This window comes from Notamacropus eugenii, chromosome 2 (assembly GCF_028372415.1).
Source record: "Notamacropus eugenii isolate mMacEug1 chromosome 2, mMacEug1.pri_v2, whole genome shotgun sequence".
NCBI classification, from domain to species: domain Eukaryota; kingdom Metazoa; phylum Chordata; class Mammalia; order Diprotodontia; family Macropodidae; genus Notamacropus; species Notamacropus eugenii.
In genome coordinates, this window is record NC_092873.1 from 138,394,827 (window position 1) to 138,416,629 (window position 21,803).

The 21,803-nt window shown below is 35.4% G+C and overlaps 1 protein-coding gene across 1 annotated transcript in view; it reads right to left on the reverse strand.

The window, feature by feature from the left end:
* LMBRD1 (LMBR1 domain containing 1) overlaps window positions 1-21,803 on the reverse strand; it is a 227,081-nt gene that overhangs the window by 136,983 nt on the left and 68,295 nt on the right. Inside the window, exon 7 of the mRNA XM_072642568.1 lies at window positions 16,611-16,684. Within this exon, the coding sequence (XP_072498669.1) occupies window positions 16,611-16,684 (74 nt within the window). The remainder of the gene's footprint in view (window positions 1-16,610; window positions 16,685-21,803) is intronic.

Genomic DNA, 21,803 nt, shown 5'->3' on the forward strand with positions numbered 1-21,803 from the left:
TGAAGTCATTAGCTTCCACTTGCCAATTTCTAATTTTTAAGGAAGTATTTTGTGAGATTTTGTACCTCTTTTTCCATTAGGCCAATTCTGTTTTTAAAGATGTTATTTTCTTCAGTATTTTTTTGTGCTTTCTTTACCAAGCTGTAAATTCTCTTTTCACAATTTTCTTGTATCACTCTCGTTTCTTTTCCCATTATTTCTCTACCACTCTGATCTTTCTTTAACTCTTCGAGGAATTCCTGTTGGGCATGGGTTCAATTAGCATTTTTCTTTGAAGCTTTGTTGTAGATGTAATCACACTGTTGTCTTCTGATTTTTTGTTTTGATCTTCCCTGCCACCACATTAGCTTTTTATGGTCAAGATTTTGTTGGTGTTGGCTCATTTTTCCAGCTTATTTCTTGACTTCCTTCAGGCTTTTCTGCTGGTGCTATCTTCAGAGATAGTTCTGGGGGTCTGCCAGTTTTCTGTGCTTCCAAGGTAATGTGATGTGAGGAAAGGTAGGGTCACTGCTCTACTGGTCTGTGCTCTGGTCTTTAGCCAGGTTGAGGCTCAGGTTCCCTGCAGTCACAAATACTAGCATTCCACTGCCTCAGATCTGTGACCAGGGTCCCTTGATACCTTATGACTGACGCCCAGCACTTCTTTCTACCCTAAAACTGCAAACCAGGACTGTGTATGGGTAACAGAGTTGTCAATCGGTGCCAGCTGTACTCAGTGCAAGCAAAGGTTATGCAGTAATCTTTCTCACCAGTTGTTTCACCCCCTTACTGTCTTTGCTCTGAGAGCTCCCAAAGTTGCTTTTGCTGCCATCCTGTGAGTAGCTTTTGGACAGTGTCACATTTCAGTGTCACAAACTTCTCTTCCTGATCTATATTTTTTTAGGCTGGGAAAATGTCTCACCCTGACCTTTTATGGGCTCTGTCACTTATAAATTTGATTTGAAACATTATTTTAAAGTTGTTTGGAGGTGAATGCTGAGAGAGTTTAGCTGGCTTGCCTCTAGTCTGTCATCTTGGCTCCCAAAAGACGTACTTTAAAACCCAAGATACATTGTGGTTAACTGCCATTTCAGTAATTATTTATTTAAAGGAAATTGTAAGCAGAGTCAAGATAGCTTCTAGTCACCAGGAAGTAGGGCAGCCTGTCCTATTTCTCTTCTTTGGTTCTAGGATCACTCAAATACATTTGCAGTCATTCTCTTTGCTTTGTGCAATACCTTTGATGTGAGAAATAGTAAACACAAACCTTCTTGTCTGATACAGTAATTCTTACTATTTTAGTCTTGCATTAAGATACCAAAAAACAAAACAAAATCCCACCACTACTCACTATTCTCCCCCAAATACAACTTGTACTTTCCTGCCCCTAAGCCTTAGTTCATATGCTCCCCCTCCTACTATTTAAATAACATTTATTTATATCCCATTCATAAACATCTCTCTCCCAATAGAGCTTTGTTACTCTCATAGTAATTATCATACACTGTCATTTTATGTTATTTAGTTATTGAGGTAGTTGTCTTGTACCAAGACAAATAAGTAATTCCTTTGTATCCTCCACAACACTTAGTACAGTGCCTTGTACATATCAAACACCTGAATGAAAAGGAATTCAAAGTGCTATTAGGAATACCATTTTAAAAATAGTAACCAAAATACCGTAGACACTATTATGTATTTTGTTGTACAGACTTGAAAAATATAAAATATAAAGGACCTTAGATAATTTATTCCAACTCATATCTGAACAAGAATCCCACCTACAACATACGTAAGTAATCATCAAGCCTTTGCTTGAAGACCTCTAATGAGTGAAAAGGCACCACTTCCAAGAAAATTATTTCGTTTTTTGACAGCTATTAGGAAAGTTATTTTAACATCAAGCCAAAAGTTGCTTCCTTGCAACTTCTATCTTCTTTCTTCTAGTACTACACCCAGGGAAGTTAGAGAGAACAAATATGTCTCCCAGTCCACCCCTCCAGGTCTTCTAATCTCTGGGCCAAGGAGCCTTATTACTTTCTTCAGGTGATCTTCATATAGTAGTCTTGAAGCACTTCAGTATCTGAGCTGCCTTCCTCTATACACTGTCCAGCTTAACAATGTCCTTTCCTAAAATGTGCCGTCCAGAGTTAGACATAATGCTTTGTCTATTCTGGCCAAAGCAAAGTGAAGCAAAACTACATTCTCCCAAGTTTTGGACCCTATGTCCTTCTTAAAGCAGTCTATGATCTAAATAGTACATTGTCAACATAGCTTATGCTGTAGTTCCACACATAAAAATGGCTAAATTAGTGGGTGGCAATTGATGTCACTATAGTCACTGAAGAATTTCTTTAGACTAGCAAGCACCTCTACTGATTTTAAAATCTGATCATGGTTACAAGGAGAGATATATATTTTTATTCATATTTTTTCCAGAAATTTTTCCAGCTGTGAAAGAGGAAGTAAAAATCTAAATATATCTACTTAAACTTCAAGAAATAATTTAAAAACAGTAAGTTTACTTTAACACTTCTGATATTTTAAGAGCAAAGGTTAAAAAAGAAATGAAGGCAAAAGAAAAAAAATAAATCCATCATAGTAATAACTAAGAAAAAAACACTAAGCAAATTAACAGTTAAGCAACTGATAGATGTTTTCATAAAAGCATGATAAACACAAACTGACTAGACCCAAGGATATGACTATGTAGACAACTTATTAATAATTTAGGACACTAACAAGTAGGTTTAAAAAAATACCAGATAGGCATGAATAGAATCTTAATACTGGAAAAATCTCAAAGGCCATCTAAGCCATCTTATAGCTAAATAAACATCACCTCTTCACCTTCCATCATGTTGGCCAGAAAATGTTTTCAAGGTGCTAGGACTGAAGAATGACACACAACCTTAGTACTTTAATCAGATCGCTACAATACCAACAGAACCCTCTTGGTTTGTACAATAAATGAATACCTAACACAACTAATTAAAAATATTCAAAGCACTTTACATACAGAAGAAAGCACAAAGACAGAAAACAAAATAAGAAGGGAAATAAGCAACTGAAGCATAATTAATTTGCCTATAATCCTGAAGATCTTCATTAATTACCTAATGGTCCAGAGACTGAGAGTAACCTAAAAGTCACTACAAAATGGCATAGGGAGAGGAAGACTATGTACCCTCAGGAAGGGAGATTAGTAAAAGCAACTGTGGTCACTGGGGTGAAGAGGTGTGTCAGGGAATATTAATATTATAGCTGAGACTTAAAGGTGAAATCAAAAAGCAACTTTGTGTTGTTCTAATTAAGGCAAAATGAAAAAGTAAAAGAAACAAAGAGGGAAGAGAAAATGTGCACAGTATAAGAGAGGCACTTCAGAGCTGTTATATTCTGCTCTGAGAAAGAGTAGCATAAAGCTGGGTGCTGTCACATAATCTCTTAGAAAAAAAGGGATGGGTGTGAGGAGTCAGCTAGTTACTAATTTAGGAAAATCTCTTAATTTTCTACCCATAAGAACTTGGGGGTAGTTGAATTAAGTGAAACTGAAGTGTAATGTGATAGTCCAACTGAAGATTCTTAAAGTTATCCTTAAGCATCTTAATAACATTAAGCTATGGGTTTTTCATATATGTGTCAAAACAAATTGTATCAATACAAAAAGTGAATGTGCTTTTCAACGCTTTGTAATTATTCCAAGGGCTAATGAAGACAAGAGGAAATTCTGACTTGAACTACTAGCCTATGTGAAGACAAAAGACAAATATTCTTTAATTGTTTAACAATAACAAAAGTACACTGAACATGATAAAACAAAAGGTGTGATTAAAAACGATAAATAACTGGCCATAGAATTCAATTATACAATTTGTACAAAACAGAAAATGCAAGAAAACATTAAGTTATTCTTCTATATGACATGAATTTAATCAACCAGTGATATGCAAAGCAAATTAGAACCTGCAGAAGAGTTCCATCCTCACAACAAGTACAGATGTGTTTAAAATGGTTTTGTGAGACTGCATGAAGGTATACTATTACTCAGAATGTAAAAGAGGATATTCACAATTGTTTAACAACATCTTGAATATGGCACTGGAATTTAAGAAATCATTTCTACAGTGAACAAATGCTACTCTGGATATGAAAGTTTCCATTTTTTTTTTTGAAAGTATTTTTAGGGAGGGATATAAAATGATTGTACATGGAATCAATTTTCTATTTACAACCATGTCTTCTAAGTAAAATCATATGTGGTTTTCAGTTACCTAATAAAGATAAGCTTACCCATCACTCTAATATCTCATCATATAGCATACAAATAACTCCAGGATCAATAAATATGAACTCTTGGCATTTAAACAATTCATCAATCAAGAGAAAATTATTATCTTTACTGTGTTGTGTATGACTGTGCTCAGCACTAGGATCAAAAAAGGAAAAAAAAAATGTTCCTCTCTTCAATGAATTCACATTCTACTTGGAGACATAACATGTGCATAAATAGGAAAGTACAAGATATGTACAGAGTAAATAAAAAAGGTAATTGCAGAGAGGAAAGCAGTGTAGGGAGGGGAACTGGGAATAGTCTCTTGTAAAAGATCTGATTAGAGAGGAGTCTTCAAAGAAGCTAGAGAAACTAAGAGGTAGAAGTTGAGGAAGAGCATTACAAGTATGAGAGAGAAACTAATGTACACAGGCTCTAGAGTTCACAGGGGTAAGTACAATGTAAAATTACTGGAAAGATAAAAAAAAGGTCAAGGATGTGAAGAACTTTAAATGCCAAACAGAGAAATTTATATTTGATACTGGAGATAATAACTAGGAGTCACTGGAATTTACTGAGTGATATGGTCAGACTCATGATATAGAAAAATCACTTTGGCAGCTGAGTGGAAGATGGATTGTAGCAAGAAGAAACTTGAAAAAGGATTCCAATTAGAAGACTGATGCAACAGGAATGATGAAAGACCAAATCTGAGTTATGGTTATGTGAAGAAAGAGAAAGGGACTTATATAAGGAATGTTGTACAGGCAGAAATGACAGTATTTAGGAATGATATGTGGGTGAGAAATGACACTGAGGCTGCAAATTAGGGATGTAAGAGTCAACAATAATAATAGCTACCACTTATAGAGAGTTTTAAAGTTTACAAAACACTTTACATTTCTTATTCAATTCTCATAACAACCCTGGAATGTAGGTGCTATTATTACCCACACTTTACAGATGAGAAAACTGAAGCAGACTGAGGTTAAAAATGACGTGCCCAAGATGGTGGAGAAGAAAGACACACACATGCAGGGTCTCCCCACACAGTCCATAAAATACCTGTAGAGAGGAACTCTCAATAAATTTTGGAGCAACAGAAGTGGAGAAAAACACAGTCGAGGAGATTTCCATCCTGGGGTGACCTGGAAGGCCCACGGGAAACATCTGTTGCACCAGTCGCAGAGCGGAGTGCAGCCCAGCCTTGGCCATGCAGTGTAGCTCACGAGCAGCCCTTGGGGGCAGAATCTCCAGTCACAGAATCCCCAGTCCCAGCAGCAGCAGGTTCGAAGATTCCTCAACCCACAGGTGCCAAAGGTCAGTGACAGGGTTTATTCAGCTGGCCAGGAAGGGAGAAGGGCCTTCCGTAGCTCCCGCCTTAGGCAACCACCACAGAGGACACATAGGCAGGCACAGCAGCCAGACCATTATTAGAGCATAAAAACCCCTGGGGGCATCAAAGAGCTGAGCCTTGCCTCCCTCAGTGTGGAGGCCCTAGGGGACTTGGTCTTTGCCTCACACTGAATGGTAGCCCTGCCCATCCAGCTTACCTGAAAATCAGCCCCCAGTGCTGACTTGGAGGAACTGGAAGCCAGGTGGCTGTGGAGAGGTAACTGCTAAGATTTTGGGCACAAAAATCCCTCTCTGCGTCCAGACCAGTACACGCTTGATTGGGCCACCCTGGAGGAACTGAGATCTTACAGATTCCCAGAGTATACCCTACTCTTGACAAAGGACACAAAAGTCAAGTAACTGGTTGGGAAAAATGCCCAAAAGAGGGGAAAAAAAAAATCAGACTATAGAAGGTTACTCTCTTGGTGAACAGATATCTTCTCCCATCCTTTCTGATGAGGAAGAACAATGCTTACCATCTGGGAAAGACATAAAAGTCAAGGCTTCTGTAGCCCAAACATCCAAAATAAATATTCAATGGGCTCAGGCCATGGAAGAGCTCAAAAAGGATTCTGAAAATCAAGTAAGAGACGTGGAAAATGGGAAAGAGAAATGAGAGAGAGGCAAGAAAAGCATGAAAAGTGGGCCAACACCCTGCTAAAGGAGACCCAAAAATATGCTGAAGAAAATAACACCTTGAAAAATAGGCTAACTCAATTGACAAAAGAGCTTCAAAAACCCAATGAGGAAAACTGAGTATAATACTTCAGGGGAAAAATTGGTCTTTCAATGAAATAGAGGATTTTCAAGCATTCTTAATGAAAAGACCAGAGCTGAAAAGAAAATCTGACTTTCAAACACAAGAATGAAGAGAACCAGGAAAAGGTGAACAGCAAAGAGAAGTCATAAGGGACTTACTAAAGCTGAACTGTTTACATTCCTACATGGAAAGACAATATTTGTAACTCTTGAAACTTTTCAGTATCTGGGTACTGGGTGGGATTACACACACACACACATGTACACACGCACACACACATAGAGACAGAGTGCACAGAGTGAATTGAAGAGGATGGGATCATATCTTAAAAAAAATGAAATCAAGCAGTGAGAGAGAAATATATTGGGAGGAGAAAGGGAGAAATGGAATGGGGCAAATTATCTCTCATAAAAGAGGCAAGCAAAAGACTTATTAGTGGAGGGATAAAGAGGGGAGGTGAGAGAAAAACATGAAGTCTACTCTCATCACATTCCACTAAAGGAAAATGCACACTCATTTTGGTAGGAAAACCTATCTTACAATACAGGAAAGTGGGGGATAAGGGGATAAGCAGGGTGGGGGGGGTGATGGAAGAGAGGGCATGGGGAGGAGGGTGCAATTTGAGGTTGACACTCATGGGGAGAGATAGGATCAAAAGAGAATAGAAGTAATAGGGGACAGGATAGGATGGAGGGAAATATAGTTAGTCTTATACAACACAACTATTATGGAAGTCATTTGCAAAACTACACAGATTTGGCCTATATTGAATTGCTTGCCTTCCAAAGGGAAGGGGTGGAGAGGGAGGGAGGTAAAGAAGTTGGAACTCAAAGTGTTAGGATCAACTGTCGAGTTATGTTCTTGCCACTAGGAAACAAGAAATATAGGTAAAGGGGTATAGAAAGCTATCTGGCCCTACAGGACAAAAGAGAAGATGGAGACAAGGGCAGAGAGGGATGATAGAAGAGAGAGCAGACTGGTCATAGGGGCAATTAGAATGCTTGGTGTTTGGGGGGGGAGGGGACAAAAGGGGAGAAAATTTGTAACCCAAAATTTTGTGAAAATGAATGTTAAAAGTTAAATAAATAAATTTAATATAATAATAATAAAAAAAACCCAATGAGGAGAAGAATGCTTTCAAAAGCAGAATTAGCCAAATGGAAAAGGAGGTTCAAAAGCTCACTGAAGAAAATAGTTCTTTCAAAATTAGAATGGAACAGATGGAGGTTAATGACTTTATGAGAAACCAAGAAATCACAAAACAAAACCAAAAGAATGAAAAAAGGGAAGATAATGTGAAATATCTCATTGGAGAAACAACTGACCTGGAAAATAGATCCAGGAGAGACAATTTAAAAATTATGGGACTACCTGAAAGCCATGAACAAACAAAGAGCCTAGATATCATCTTTCATGAAATTATCAAGAAAAACTGCCCTGATATTCTAGAACCAGGGGGCAAAATAAATATTTAAAGTATCCACCGATCACCTCCTGAAAGAGATCCAAAAAGAGAAACTCCAAGGAATATTGTGGCCAAATTCCAAAGTACCCTGGTCAAGGAGAAAATATTGCAAGCAGCTAGAAAGAAACAATTCAAGTATTGTGGAAATACAATCAGGATAACACAAGATCTAGAAGCTTCTATATTAAGGGATCAAAGGATGTGGAATATGACATCCCAGAAGTCAAAGGAATTAGGACTAAAATCAAGAATCACCTGCCCAGCAAAACTGAGTATAATACTTCAGGGGAAAAAATGGTCTTTCAATGAAATAGAGGACTTTCAAGCATTCTTGATGAAAAGACCAGAGCTGAAAAGAAAATGTGACTCTCAAACACAAAAATGAAGAGAAGCATGAAAAGGTAAACAGCAAAGAGAAGTCATATGGGACTTACTGAAGTTGAACTATTTACATTCCTACAGGGAAAGACAATATTTGTAACTCTTGAAACTTTTTTCAGTAACTGGGTAGTTGGTGGGATTACACACACACACACACACACACACACAGCAGCACAGGATGAACTGAATAGGATGGGATCATATCTTAAAATAATGAAATAAAGCAGTGAGAAAGAAATATATTAGGAGGAGAAAGGGAGAAATGGAATGGGGCAAATTATCTCTCATAAAAGAGGCAAGTAAAAGACTTTTCAGTGGAGGGAAAAAGAGGGGAGGTGAGAGAAAAAACATGAAGCTTACTCTCATCACATTCAACTAAAGGAAGGAATAAAATGCACATTCATTTTGGTATGAAAACCTATCTTACACTACAGGATAGTGGGGGAGAAGGGGATAAGCAGGGTGGGGGAGATAATGGAAGGGAGGGCAGTGGAAGGAGGGAGCACTCTTGGGGAGGGATAGGATCAAAAAAGAGAATAGAAGAAATGGGGGGCAGGATAGGATGGAGGGAAATATAGTTAGACTTACACAACATGACTATTATGGAAGTCATTTGCAAAACTACACAGATATGGCCTATATTGAATTGCTTGCCTTCCTAAAGGGAATGGGTGGGGAGGGAGGGATGAAGAGAAGCTGGAACTCAAAGTTCTAGGAACAACTGTTGAGTATTGTTCTTGCAACTAGGAAATAAGAAATACAGGTAATGGGGTATAGAAATTTATCTTGCCCTTCAGGACAAAAGAGAAGATGGGGATAAGGGAAAGGAGGGGTGTTAGAAGGGACAACAGATTGGTGATAGAGGTAATTAGAATGCTCGGCATTGTAGGGTGGGGGGAGGGGAAAAATGGGGAGAAAATTTGCAACCCAAGATTTTGTGGAAATGAATGTTGAAAACTTAAATAAATAAATGTAAATAAATAAATGAATGAATGAATGATTTTTTTTAAAAAATGACTTGCCCAAGGTCATACAGCTAGTAAATGTCCAAGGGACTGAGATATTCCAGACTTCAAATTCTATGCTCCAGGCACAGAGGTATCCTCTACAGTAACAGGGAAGGAAAGAAGGGGAAGTGGAGGGAAGATAATGAATTCTGTTTTAGAGATGTTGAATTTCTGATATCTATAGATATCTAATTTCTGATATCTATAGACATCTATAGAAAACTCAGTTTAAACTCAGTTTAAGATGTCTAAAAGGCAGTTTGTGATACAGGACTATAGCTCAGCAGACAGACCAAGGCTAGATACATAGCTCTGAGAATCATCTGCATAGAGATCACCTCTGAATCTAGGAGAGCTGATGAGATTACCAAGTAAGATAGTATACAGCAGAGTTTCTTGAACTCTCATGTGACAGACCCTTTGCCACACTGGTGAAGCCTATGGGACCCTTTGTAAAAAAAAAGTATTTAAACACATAAAATACATAGGAATAGAAAACTGATTACAGTGAAAAAGATTTCTTAAAAGTTTGTGGACCTCAGGTTAAGAATCTGTGGCATAGAGGGAAACAACAGATCCATAAGCATTTATTAAGTCCTCACTGTGTATAAAGCATGTAACAAACACTGGAGATACAAAGAAAGGCAAAAACCATTTCTGCCCTCAGGGAATTCAAAATCTAATGGAGAAAAAGAGAAGAAGGCCCAAAACAGTGTCTTGGTGAACACCTATGATTAATAAGCATGACATGAATGAAGAACCAGCAGGGGAGACTCAAAGATCTAAAAGCCTTTAGCACTGATCCAGAAGCAAATTGTATGTCAGCCAGTTGAGAATAAGCTCCTGTCTCTCTCACTTTTCTATTAGGGACTGTTTCACTTCTCTACTATTATTCAAACAATAGCATGGCATGTAGTAAATGCTTAATAAATGCTTGCTGACTGTCACCCAAATGAAGTTAAGCTAGAGCAGACCTGTACAACTTGGCAGCAGGTAGGGGCCAAAATTAAAAAAGGCTAAACTTCTTCGGGCCACAGACAGGGTTTTAGTGGCTCACTTTCCAAGTAAAGTTATAATTAATGATTTTTTGCAAATAAACTATATTTTAAAAGGGAAATTTCAATTAACATAAACTAATAACACTTATTAAGATTTTTATTAATCATGAAATCACATTGATGTTGAAAAAATTACTTTGTTAAGCAGTAGAAGTTTTAATACATTTTTCAGGTTTTCTTACTGTTTACATTAGTAACAACTGAGAACACAGTGAAAACATAGGACTCTCATTCCTTTCAGACCAGAGACAGACTGACAATGATTGAAAATTGGTGCTGGTAACAAGACAAACAGAAGAGAGCAATCCACCCAAGTTACATGACAGACACAATAGTGACTAGTGGAAGGTAGGTTAAGCAGGGCGTGGACAAAGCACTCATTACATCTTTACTATCTTCTACACTTTTCACCAGTTACCCTATGTCTTTTTTCTTAAATAATTTTAAGAAATCTTTTCCACTATATTTGGGTTTCTATTCCTATTTCTGGATTATCAAAATATTGATTTTAATATATTACAAGATATATGCTAGAGGATTGTGTTTGGAGTTGAATAACAGACTATAAATCTCTAGACTCCATTTTATGTCTTCACCACTAAGCACTTTTTTGGTGAAGAACTAAATAAGATATTTATTATCACTAAGGAACCTGACATTCCATTAGCAGTAAAGTATGTTTCACAATTGACCTTAATGGCATTTTTCCATTTGGGGACAGCAAAGTCAAAGGCCTTCAATTCTGCTGTCTACACCATGTATCAACAACTAACATAATTTTGGATCATTAATTTCAGGAGACTACACAACATCCAGAACTTAGAAAATAGAGGGTCCAATACCATCTATGAAATTTATCTGTCAATACCACTAAAATCAAAATACTCATAGGAATCTGTGATCTCAGTAATTGGAATGTTCCCTTCAATGATGCAAGTATCTACCTGCCCATCTTGCTTGACTTCCGGTCCATTTCCTCACTTGCAAGGGCACCCAGTCAATCTGAATCCCTTGTTTTCTTCTAACATTCCAAAGATATCAGTGGAATATTCAGACTATCTGGGTGCCATTCCTCATTATCAATATGTGATCAGCCCATTTCCTTTTCTGATCATATTTTCCTTGATGAAAGACTATATTATGGCTCCTCTTCATATTTTTCTGTCATTATTTCTTATATGAACAATCTGCTCATACTCACACTCATACTGTGCTTCCTCACTGCTCTCTGAGTGGTACATTTTATACCCATATGGTACTTCTGTTTTTACATGGCTGTCACAGGTTTGGAAGAATTATAAATGAATGAATACCACTAGTCCAACGTATCCTTGGATCATGACATATCAAATGCTAGTTTTATACACTCTTCATGCTACCCAGTTTTACATGAGTCTTTTAAAAGACAATTTTTAAAAATTGCTTAACTATGATAAAAAGAACTACAAGTAATTTTCTTCCCCAGGTAATTCTAATATCCTACATAGAATGAACTAGTTCCTTATTTGTTTTAGTGCTTAAATGTATTAAAGTAGGGAGCTGATACACATATGTATGCATATATATGTACTTATATGTTTATATCTATACACACACACATATATACAGATTAGACACACACACAAAACATCATCAGTAACTCATGGTTTCTCTTAGTTCAGGCTATAACATAAAATAAAAAATATGTAACAAAGTAATATTATATTTCAATAATGCAAGTTTGGAAATGTGAACTTTCCTGATAACTGAACCTCCTCATCTCCTAAAAGTAACTAAATTTATTATACCTCAGCTTCAGTTAGGGTACACAGAACTTTTTTTTTTAGTATACATCGAACACATCATCATGAACAGCAATTATTAACGATTAAACAATATGGTGTTTAAAAAAAAGCCCTCAGGGATATAAACAGATATAGGTCAACTTGCTACTACTTACATTACTTCAGATAGCTTAGATCCACCTCTTCCTCCCCCTAACGCCAGCATTTTCTTCTTATTACTCACAGTGTAGTTGACTAGCATTGGCTTAATTTTTTTCATTCACTTCAGTGCTTTCCACATGGTGCTTAATGAATGGTTGCTAAACTGAATTCCTTTACTCAATAAGTCCCATAGATTTTTGGACTGCACCTGAAATTTCTTTGGGCTAGCGATATTCCTAGCCAGAAAACTTGCTTGTCTAATGAAAACTGGCACTTATTTTCAACATAGTGGAGTGAAAAAATATAATATGATCCTTGATTCAAGGAATTCACAGTTCAGCCAGGGAAATGGGTATCCAAAATTATATGTATTTAATCTGCTATTGACAAAAAAAAAAAATCAAATAATCAAGTGTCAGAATTATAATTATATATACATGACATAAAGACACAATCTCTTCCTTATAATCAGTGTGAATGACCAATTAATAAGCATTTCTTAAGCACCTACTATGGGTCAGATATTGATAAGAACTGGAGATACAAAAACAAAAATAAAATAATTCTCTTAATTTTGAAGAGACTTACCTTTCATTGGGGAAACACTCATGTATGTATGTAGGCCGAAGCAAAATAAAAAAAGTTTGTTCAGGCAGGTGACACTGGAAACCGAGGTAGGGGTGGCATCAAGAAAGGCTTAATATAGAATGAATTGAGCCTTGAAAGGAACAAAGTCTTGAAGATGGAACTAGGAGGGAATGTATTCCAAGTATGGGGAACAGCCTAATCAAAGGCACAGATTTAGGACAGAGAGAATCACGTATAACAGGAAGAAGGCCAGTGTGCCTGGCCTGTAGAGTACAAAAAGTAAAGTAATATGTAATAAGGCTAGAGAAGTAGGTTGGGGCGAAGTTACACAGGGCTTTAAATACCAAAAAAAAAATAAAAAAGAGAGAGAGTGAGTTTGTATTTTATCCTAGAGGTAACAGTAAATCCCTGGAGTTTACTAAATAGAGGAATGACACAGTCTGCCCCATGTGTTAGGAAAATTACTGACAGCTGTTTGGAAAATGGATTGGAGTGGAGTAAGACTTGAGGCACCAATCATTCCATGTGGGATATTGCAGATTTTTCTAAGAAAAACTGCTCTGGTAGGGAAAGATTAACAATGGGATCTTTTAAAATCTTCTGTTAAGCTAAAGACAGAAGGCAGAAAATAAATTCTACCAGTAAGTCTATACTGAAACCAAAATGGCCTATGGGCTTTTAATGCCCAAGATGAAAATTATTTTCAGAAGATATATGAAAACAGGGGAAATTTGACTCAGCTAATGTGATATAATATTAGAAACACTGATATTTTAGTGAGAAGATCTGGGTTCCAGTCACAGCTCTGTGATTACATCACTTAATCATTTAATGACTCGATTTTCTAATCTATAAAATGAAAATAATAGCTATGTTGATATTCAGTGTTAACAAGGAGATCATATACAATAATGTAGATGTCAGCATCTATACACTTTGTTACTTTGGGTCAATAGCCTGAGATTACATCCAGGTGAGCAAATGCAGATCAACAAATACTCTGAAATTTAGAATTTTAGTTACCTAGGGGACATTAAGAGATTAAGTGACTTGCCCAGATCCCATAATCAATAAGTAATGTCTTCCTTACACCAAGGCCAGATCCTTATACATTGCTCCATTCTCAAATAAGTTATACCAAATATAACTTAACCTTTTGATGAATAAGGGACATTATTGAAAACATTAATTACTATACTATCCTTCAATGCTCAAGGACAACTCTAGTACATAAGGCTAGCTTTTCATCACTAAATTAACACCCCCAAATTACTATGCTTTTATAATTTGTCGTCTCTCTGCTGACACAGTTATTTCTAAACTGTTGCTTTATTTTATGCTGTAAAACAAAGAACTTCAGGGTAGATCCATACCATTCCTTTGAAGCAGAATGCAATGATTTAGAAAGATTCCACATTTACTTCTGGGTTTGTAGCTATGTACAGCTAAGGTGACCATGGAAGATATAGCAATCTAGTTCTCTAGATAAGTGTTCTAGTGTTACTATATAAATGTTTGCTAAAATGAGGGCTACAGACTAAGTGTTAAGGGAGTTAGTCATATGGGTACAACCTAAAATTTAAAAAAAATTTGGATCACTGACTCATTATGAAGATCTTAAAATACCAGATTTTGAACAACCTTGTTATGAAATTGTATAAAGTATGTCCGTCCAGCTTAAAAATACATGTTTAATAAATGATTATAAACTAAACACACTGCATTCTGTAAACCACAAAAGAATATAAAAACATATGATGGTTACTATAAATGAGTTGTTCATGTCTTATGATCTTCAAGGAAACTTAGTATCAAAACAGAAGAACAGCCAACTGATTAAAATTGCTGAGTTAGGAACATTATGCCCTATTATATTTGACGTTTTTTTTCTTCTGAGGGGGGAGGAGTCAGCTTTAATCTAAATTACTTTGAATTAAAATGCCTTATCTACAAACACAATCTGACAAATCAGAGAGCAGTATTGAATATTCCATGTTTCCATGTACATGTAATTTTACTGCCACAAAAAACGCAAAGAAGTCAACAAATATTTATTAAGCATTAAACATGGGCACTTTGCTAACATTGAGGATACAAAGAAACAAAAAAGCAATCACTTCCCTCAAGAAATTTACACACAAAAGAACTACGTATGAAAAAGATATACACAGAATAAAATGGAGATAATCAACGCAAGTCAGACACTTACCATTAAGTTCTCATTAAGGGGGAAAGGCTTCTTGCAAAAGGATTTTAGCTGAACTTCAAAATAAGAAATGGAAGCCAGAAGGTAGAAATGAAAAGGAAGAAATTCCAAGTATGGGGGACAGTCAGTGAAAATGAAGAGTTAGGAGATGGGAGAGTCATGTGAAAGCAACACAAGTAGGAAGGGCATTACTGCCTTTGAGAGAGTAAAAAATGGAATCACAAAGGTGCAACATGCCCACTCACAAGTTAGTTACAGTGTCAAGATGGAAACGTAAGCCTTCTGACTTATAGTATCATGGGTTTTTTTTAATCTATCACTTGTTGCCTCTGAAGAAACAAAAGAAATAATGATAGCTTTGTTTAAATTCCTTAATAATATACCAGGATATAAGAATGATTAAAAATAACAAAACTATAACTATTAGCCTGTTATTTTGTAAAAACAAAAAACAAAACAAAAAAAAAACCACTTTTTTTTTTATTTGGTGAGAGAAAGCTACATTGAAAGAATACTGTAAGTTTTTCTTTTGTAAGCACTGGTCTCCTTTTAAAATGAGACAAGAACAAAGTTTAAGTGCTATAATGCTATAATTTTTTTTTAAGTTCCAGAAAAACTTTTTTAAAGCAATTAGCTCTCTCTTGTAAAGTGAAGAAGAGAAATGTATAATCTTGAAATTTTCTCCAGTAACATGACCAAGGAAGTACTACATTGTCTACATACATATAAACTAGCTGAATTCAAATTTACCTATTAGAGACAAAGGATATGAATACACAAGAGTTATATTCCCAAAAAGTATTCAGGGTGATAGCAACATAGATTATATTACAGGATATAATAGCCTTAAGTGTAGAAATATTGTGCCAAGGAAATTATCCTCATGAATCTAGATAAAAAGTGTGACTTCTACTTTAGGTTGTTGCTTCCTTTATGAACTGACATTTATAGAAGTTGAACTCAACAGAAGGCAGTACCAAAATCAGATCAAAATAAAACAATTACACAAAAAGTAAAAAGAGGACAGGGTGAGAGTAACAAATGTAGAAACAGAAATGAGTTGGAGGAGGACTTAAATTCTGTACTCCAGAAGTTCTACCTCTCAGAGGACAGAGAGAATAAAGAAGAAAAATGTAACAGTATAACTCACAAATAGTGATATGGTGACTATAATGTCCTGGATGGCAAAAACATTTTATTTATAAAAGCCACTGAAGATCTTTTCCATTTTCCTTCAGTTAGTTGCTGCATTTTTATTTGTAAATACCTTAAGGATGACTTAATTTAGCTGGTCTCTTCTAGCTCTAAATCTATAATCCTATGATTATTTATGAGATGAACATCATAAGATATGAAAAAAATGCTAAAATGATAATGACCAAAAACTCTTTGCTCAAGTCTACTCTAAGGATTTTCTTTTTCCTTAACAGCATGAGTATTTAGTATTCTTCAATACCTAATGTTTACATGGATGACATGAAAATATAAATTTCATGAAATTGTACGAATACATAAATGACTTAATAAAATAGTAGAATAGGTTTTAGGATTCAAGAGACAAATCAGTGACACCTACTGTGTATGTGATAGCTGCCAGCATTCCAATCAAGGTCAGAGTACTGATGGAGAACGACAAGGCGGCTAAACCATCTGTAATTAGAAAAAAAAAGACTGGTAAAAATTCACATAAGGTACAAATATTTACTTATGATTCTTCAATAGTATTTTTATATAACTTACAAAGGATCAAATAAATGATATGTAATCTACTTGGCACTCTTACTAACTTATGAAGAAAATGCAAATATAAATATGTGATCAAAAAACCTAATACTCACAAATTCTTTTGTAAAAGCCATTTTTAATCTACCTTTTACAAACTGGAAATCTCTAGTAGAAAGGAATTTGTCTTCATCTTTATATCACGTCCCCCAACACCACACTGAGCTAGCTCCAAAATACCTTCCATATGGCTAAATAAAATATTGAAATATAAATAACTTAACATCTTTGAATGATGTTTATAGAATTGGAAAGGGAGGTGAGAAGATAAACCATTCAAGGAAGTGCTCCCCTACTTTCCACATCCTACACCAGGGTTCCTCTTAATGACGAAAATATAAACAGAGGAGCTAAATCAAAAGGCAAAACAGATAATCTTGGTATCATTTCTCCCATTTCCTCCACAAACATTTCTATAGTTTGAGTACTTCTGTTCTACAAATTATTTCAAATATGTATCAAAAATAAGATTTAGTATTCTGGAAACAACAGTGGATTTGGATTCTGAAGATCCGAGTTAAAATCCTAACTCTGCCTCTGACTTTAGGTAAGTCATTTAACTTCTCCAGGCCTTAGTTTCCCCACATATAAAATGAGGGAGTTGGATTAAATGACCTCTAAGGTGCCTTCCAGCTCCAAATCTATTATCCTATGACAATATGAGAGGGCTGGGGACTAGTTTTGGTTTTGAAGGTTTTTTTTAATATGTACTCCAACTGTAAAAGGACAAAATTATTTTCTGAGGAGTATATCTCATTATTTTGGAAAAAAAGTAATCAATAAAGACAGATTACCTGATATAGAACTTTATTTCAGAAATAACTTCAAGAACACACTCTTTCCAAAATTCAAAGGATATTTATTTTTTTGAACTCTGTATAACTGTGTAAATGTAACTGATATAACAAACTAGACTACCTACAAATACCTATATTTGGAGGATTTGAAGAATTATGCATTTTTTTTTTAAAGGAGAATCATCACAGCATACTGGAGAAAGAGGCAACCTCAAAGTCAGAAAGACTTGAGTTCAACTCTTACCTCTGACACATATCTTGTGAACCTGGGCAAATCACTTAAACTTTCAATAACTCAAGAAACTCAGACTAAAGAATAGGTACCAGTATGCTTGGTGAAGACGGTTTCACAGACTCCCTATCTGAATGAAACCACAGGTACAAGCAAAACACACACAAACATACAAATCTTTCAAGGATCAGAGAATGGACCTGTGATTTCACTGCTATAGGGAACTTTGAGCTAAGGAAACTCCCTCTATCAGCACAAGATCAATAACTTCACTGCAAGTTAGTCTTAACAAATTGCCTATGGTGCTAAATGGTTAAATGACTTGCATAGGGGTCACAGAGCCAGCATGAATCACATACAGGACTTGAAGCCAAATCTTTTAGGCCACTTTTCTATCACTTTGTCATGTTATCTCTTAAGCTTCAACTAAAATGAAAATTTTAATGTATTCAGCAATTTCTTGCCCAAAGGTGGGACTGTAACAATTCATTTCAATCCTCAATCCTTGAAATAGTCTCTAATCATTCTGAGGTACCACTTTCATTATTATTCAAGAGGGAATCGGATTAAACATCTGGAAATCATGTCCTATGAGAAATTATTGAAGGAAAATAGCAATGTTTACAAAGTGTACAAACCTCTAAAAAGCACAGGATTTATAATCAAATGTCAAGTTTTCACAAAAAAACAGGAAAATGATAAATACTGAGGAAGATGTGGAAAAGGAGGAGGACTAATCATTGTTGGTGGAGCTGTGAGCTTATTTAACCATTCTGGAGAGCAATTTGAAACTACACCCAAAGGGCTATAAAAATGTGCATACCTTTTGATCCAGCAATATTGCTTCTAGGGCTATATCCCCCAAAGAGATCATAAAAATGGGAAAAGGACCCACATGTACAAAAATATTTATAGTAGCTCTTTTCGTGGTGGCCAAGAACTGGAAATTGAGGGGATGCCCATCAATTGGGGAATGGCTGAACAAGAAATGATGAACAGGAGAACTTCAGAAAAACCTGGAAAAGCTTATATGAACTGATGGTGAGTGAAGTGGGCAGAACCAAGAGAACGCTGTACACAGTTAACAGCTACAATGCGTGATGACTGATTTTGACAGACGTAGCCCTTTCTCAGCAATGCAAAGACCTAAAACAATGCTAAAGGAGTCATGATGGAAAATGCTATCCATATCCAGAAAAAGAACTATCGAGCTGGAATGCAGAGTGAAGCAGACTATTTTCTTTTTTGTTTTGTTTGCCATGGTTTCTCCCATTCGTTATAATTCTTCTATGTAACATGACTAATGCAAAAATGTGTTTAATAGGAATGCATGTGTAGAGCCTATATCAGTTTGCATGCCATTGTGGGGAGGGAGGGGCTAAGGGGAGAGGAGAAAATTTAAAACTTATGGAAGTGAATGTTGAAAACTAAAAATAAATAATTAATAATTTAAAAAGAAAATTTTTCACATAGTAAGAGAATAAACTTATTCAATGTTCTTCCATGAGAAAAAACTTGAATCAAAGAGTAAAAGTTATAGGTAGAATATTTCTGTTCAACAACAGGAGTCATATTTGAATAATTACAACTATTCAAAGACTGTCTTATGAGAATGTGAGATTCCTGTCCATGAGAACATTCAAGTAAAGGCTTCATTACCTTCTAAGTATGTTAAGAAATACATCTTTGATTCTGATAAATTCATTTCCACCTTTAAAATTTTATGATTCCACTGGTAATATTACAAACACATTTATTAAGAACTATTTATCCATTTTAAGTAAAACAAAACATGGCATTAATGTTACAGAAAATCATAGCTATAGGGTGTTACATTCAATCACTACCAGAACTTATTAGAGTTTAGTAGGGACCTGTTTTATTTCAACATTATGTGATTTCCAGAATTTAGCACAGTTCTCTGCATACATTAGGCACCTAAATGCCTGATAAACAAATCAGTAAATTAAATAGTGGAATAGATTGAAGTGCATTTTAATGCAATACTAAGGATTCAGTAATATAACAGGGCTTATATTAAAAAAACCATTCTCTTCCCAATTCTATTACTACTCTAATAAATGACAAAGATCTCAAGGCTTCACAAGTGTGATAGTAGAGGATTACTTTAAAGCAGTGGTGTCAAAGTCAAAAAGAAAAACAGGCTACTAAACTGTATATAGGGCAGCTAAGTGATGAAGTGGATAAGTACCAGGCATGGACTTGGGAAAATTCATCTTTCCTGAGTCCAAACTGGTCTCAGACACTTACTAGCTGTGTGACTGGCCAACTCACTTAACCCTGTTTGCCTCAGTCTGCAAAGTTGGAGAAAGAAATGGCAAACTACTCTACTATCTTTACCAAAAAACAAAACAAAACAGGAAAACCAAATGGGGTCATTAAGAGTCAGACACTACAGAAATAACTGAACAAAAACTGAACATGAGGATCTTTAGAGGCCACATGTTGACTAAGAAAATCACCTTAATGTTATCTGGGTTTTTGTAGTGTGTCTCTCTTTCTGACACACACACAGACACACCCACACCCACATCCACACCCACACACACCCCTCCGCCCCAAGTCAGTCTGTTTTAGCATATCTTTTTGTTCCCTGTCCTCCAAAATTCAATATTTCTGGGTCTCAATTCTTCTGACAAATTTTAAAGACACTAAAATAGAAGGCCACAACAATCAAGTTACATCACAGTATGCAGGAAAGAAGATTACATTAATGACCTAGTGCAGTTATTACCAACATTATAAAACAATAATTCCCTTAGAAACTGAGACAGCTGGAGAATGGCTCTTATTAATATAAATTTGACTCAATTAGCTACATATATTAGGAATGAAAACTTTATTAGAGAAATCTGATATACAGATTTTCCCCCCTAATTTCATGATTCTCTAATTTTATGATTCTCTAATTTTAGCTAGGTGGGTTTTGTATGCTCAAAAATTTTTAATTTTATATAACCAAAATTATCTGTTTTACCTCCTGTGAATCTGTCTATCTGGTTCATGAACTCTTCTCTTATCCATAGATTTGACAGTCAATTGCTTCCATATTCCTCTAATTTGTTTATGGCATTACACTTTATGTCTAAATCATGTCCCCACAGAGTTGTTCATGTAATCTGGAATGTTGACCTAACCTAGCTTGTGCCAGACTACCGTCCAGTTTTTACAACAGGTTTTGTCAAATAGTGAGTTCTCTAACAGCTAGTCTTTGAACTTACCAAACATTATGCTGCTGTGTTCATTTGCTTTTATGTAAAGTACATCTGATCTGTACCACTGATGAACTTCTTTACTTCTTACCCAGTACCAAAATGTTTTGATTATTATGGCTTTGTAGCGCAGTTTGAGATATGGTACTGCCAAGTTATTTTTCTTTCTCATTTTTTTCATTAATTCCTTTGTACTTTTTGACCTTTAATTACTCCAAATGAATTATTTTTTTTTCCCTTAGCTCTATAGCTCCTGTGGTAGTTTCATTAATATGAGCAAGTAAATATTTTGTAGCAGTGTTATTTTTATTATACTGGCTCAGTTTACCTATGAAAACTTTAAACTTCTTTAATTATCTAAAACTGTTCTTATTTCTATAAAGTATTTTGTACTTGTATTCATATAGTTCCTGTGTGTGTCTGAGCAGAGAGATATGCAAGTATTTTATGCTATTTGTAGCTATTTTATTTATGCTATCTGTAGCTATTTTAATTAGAATTTTTTGTATCTCTTCATGCTAAATAATAATACTGAAATGGGGACAATTTATGTCATATTTTATGTTCTGCAATTTTGCTGAAGCTGTTAAATTATTTAAATTAGTTTTTAGTTGACTCTCTAGAATTGTCATGTCTCATTTACTCTTTACCAATTCTTATTCCTTTAATATTTTACTCTTGTCTTACTGTTGCATCTAGCGTTTCTAGCAATATACTAAATGATA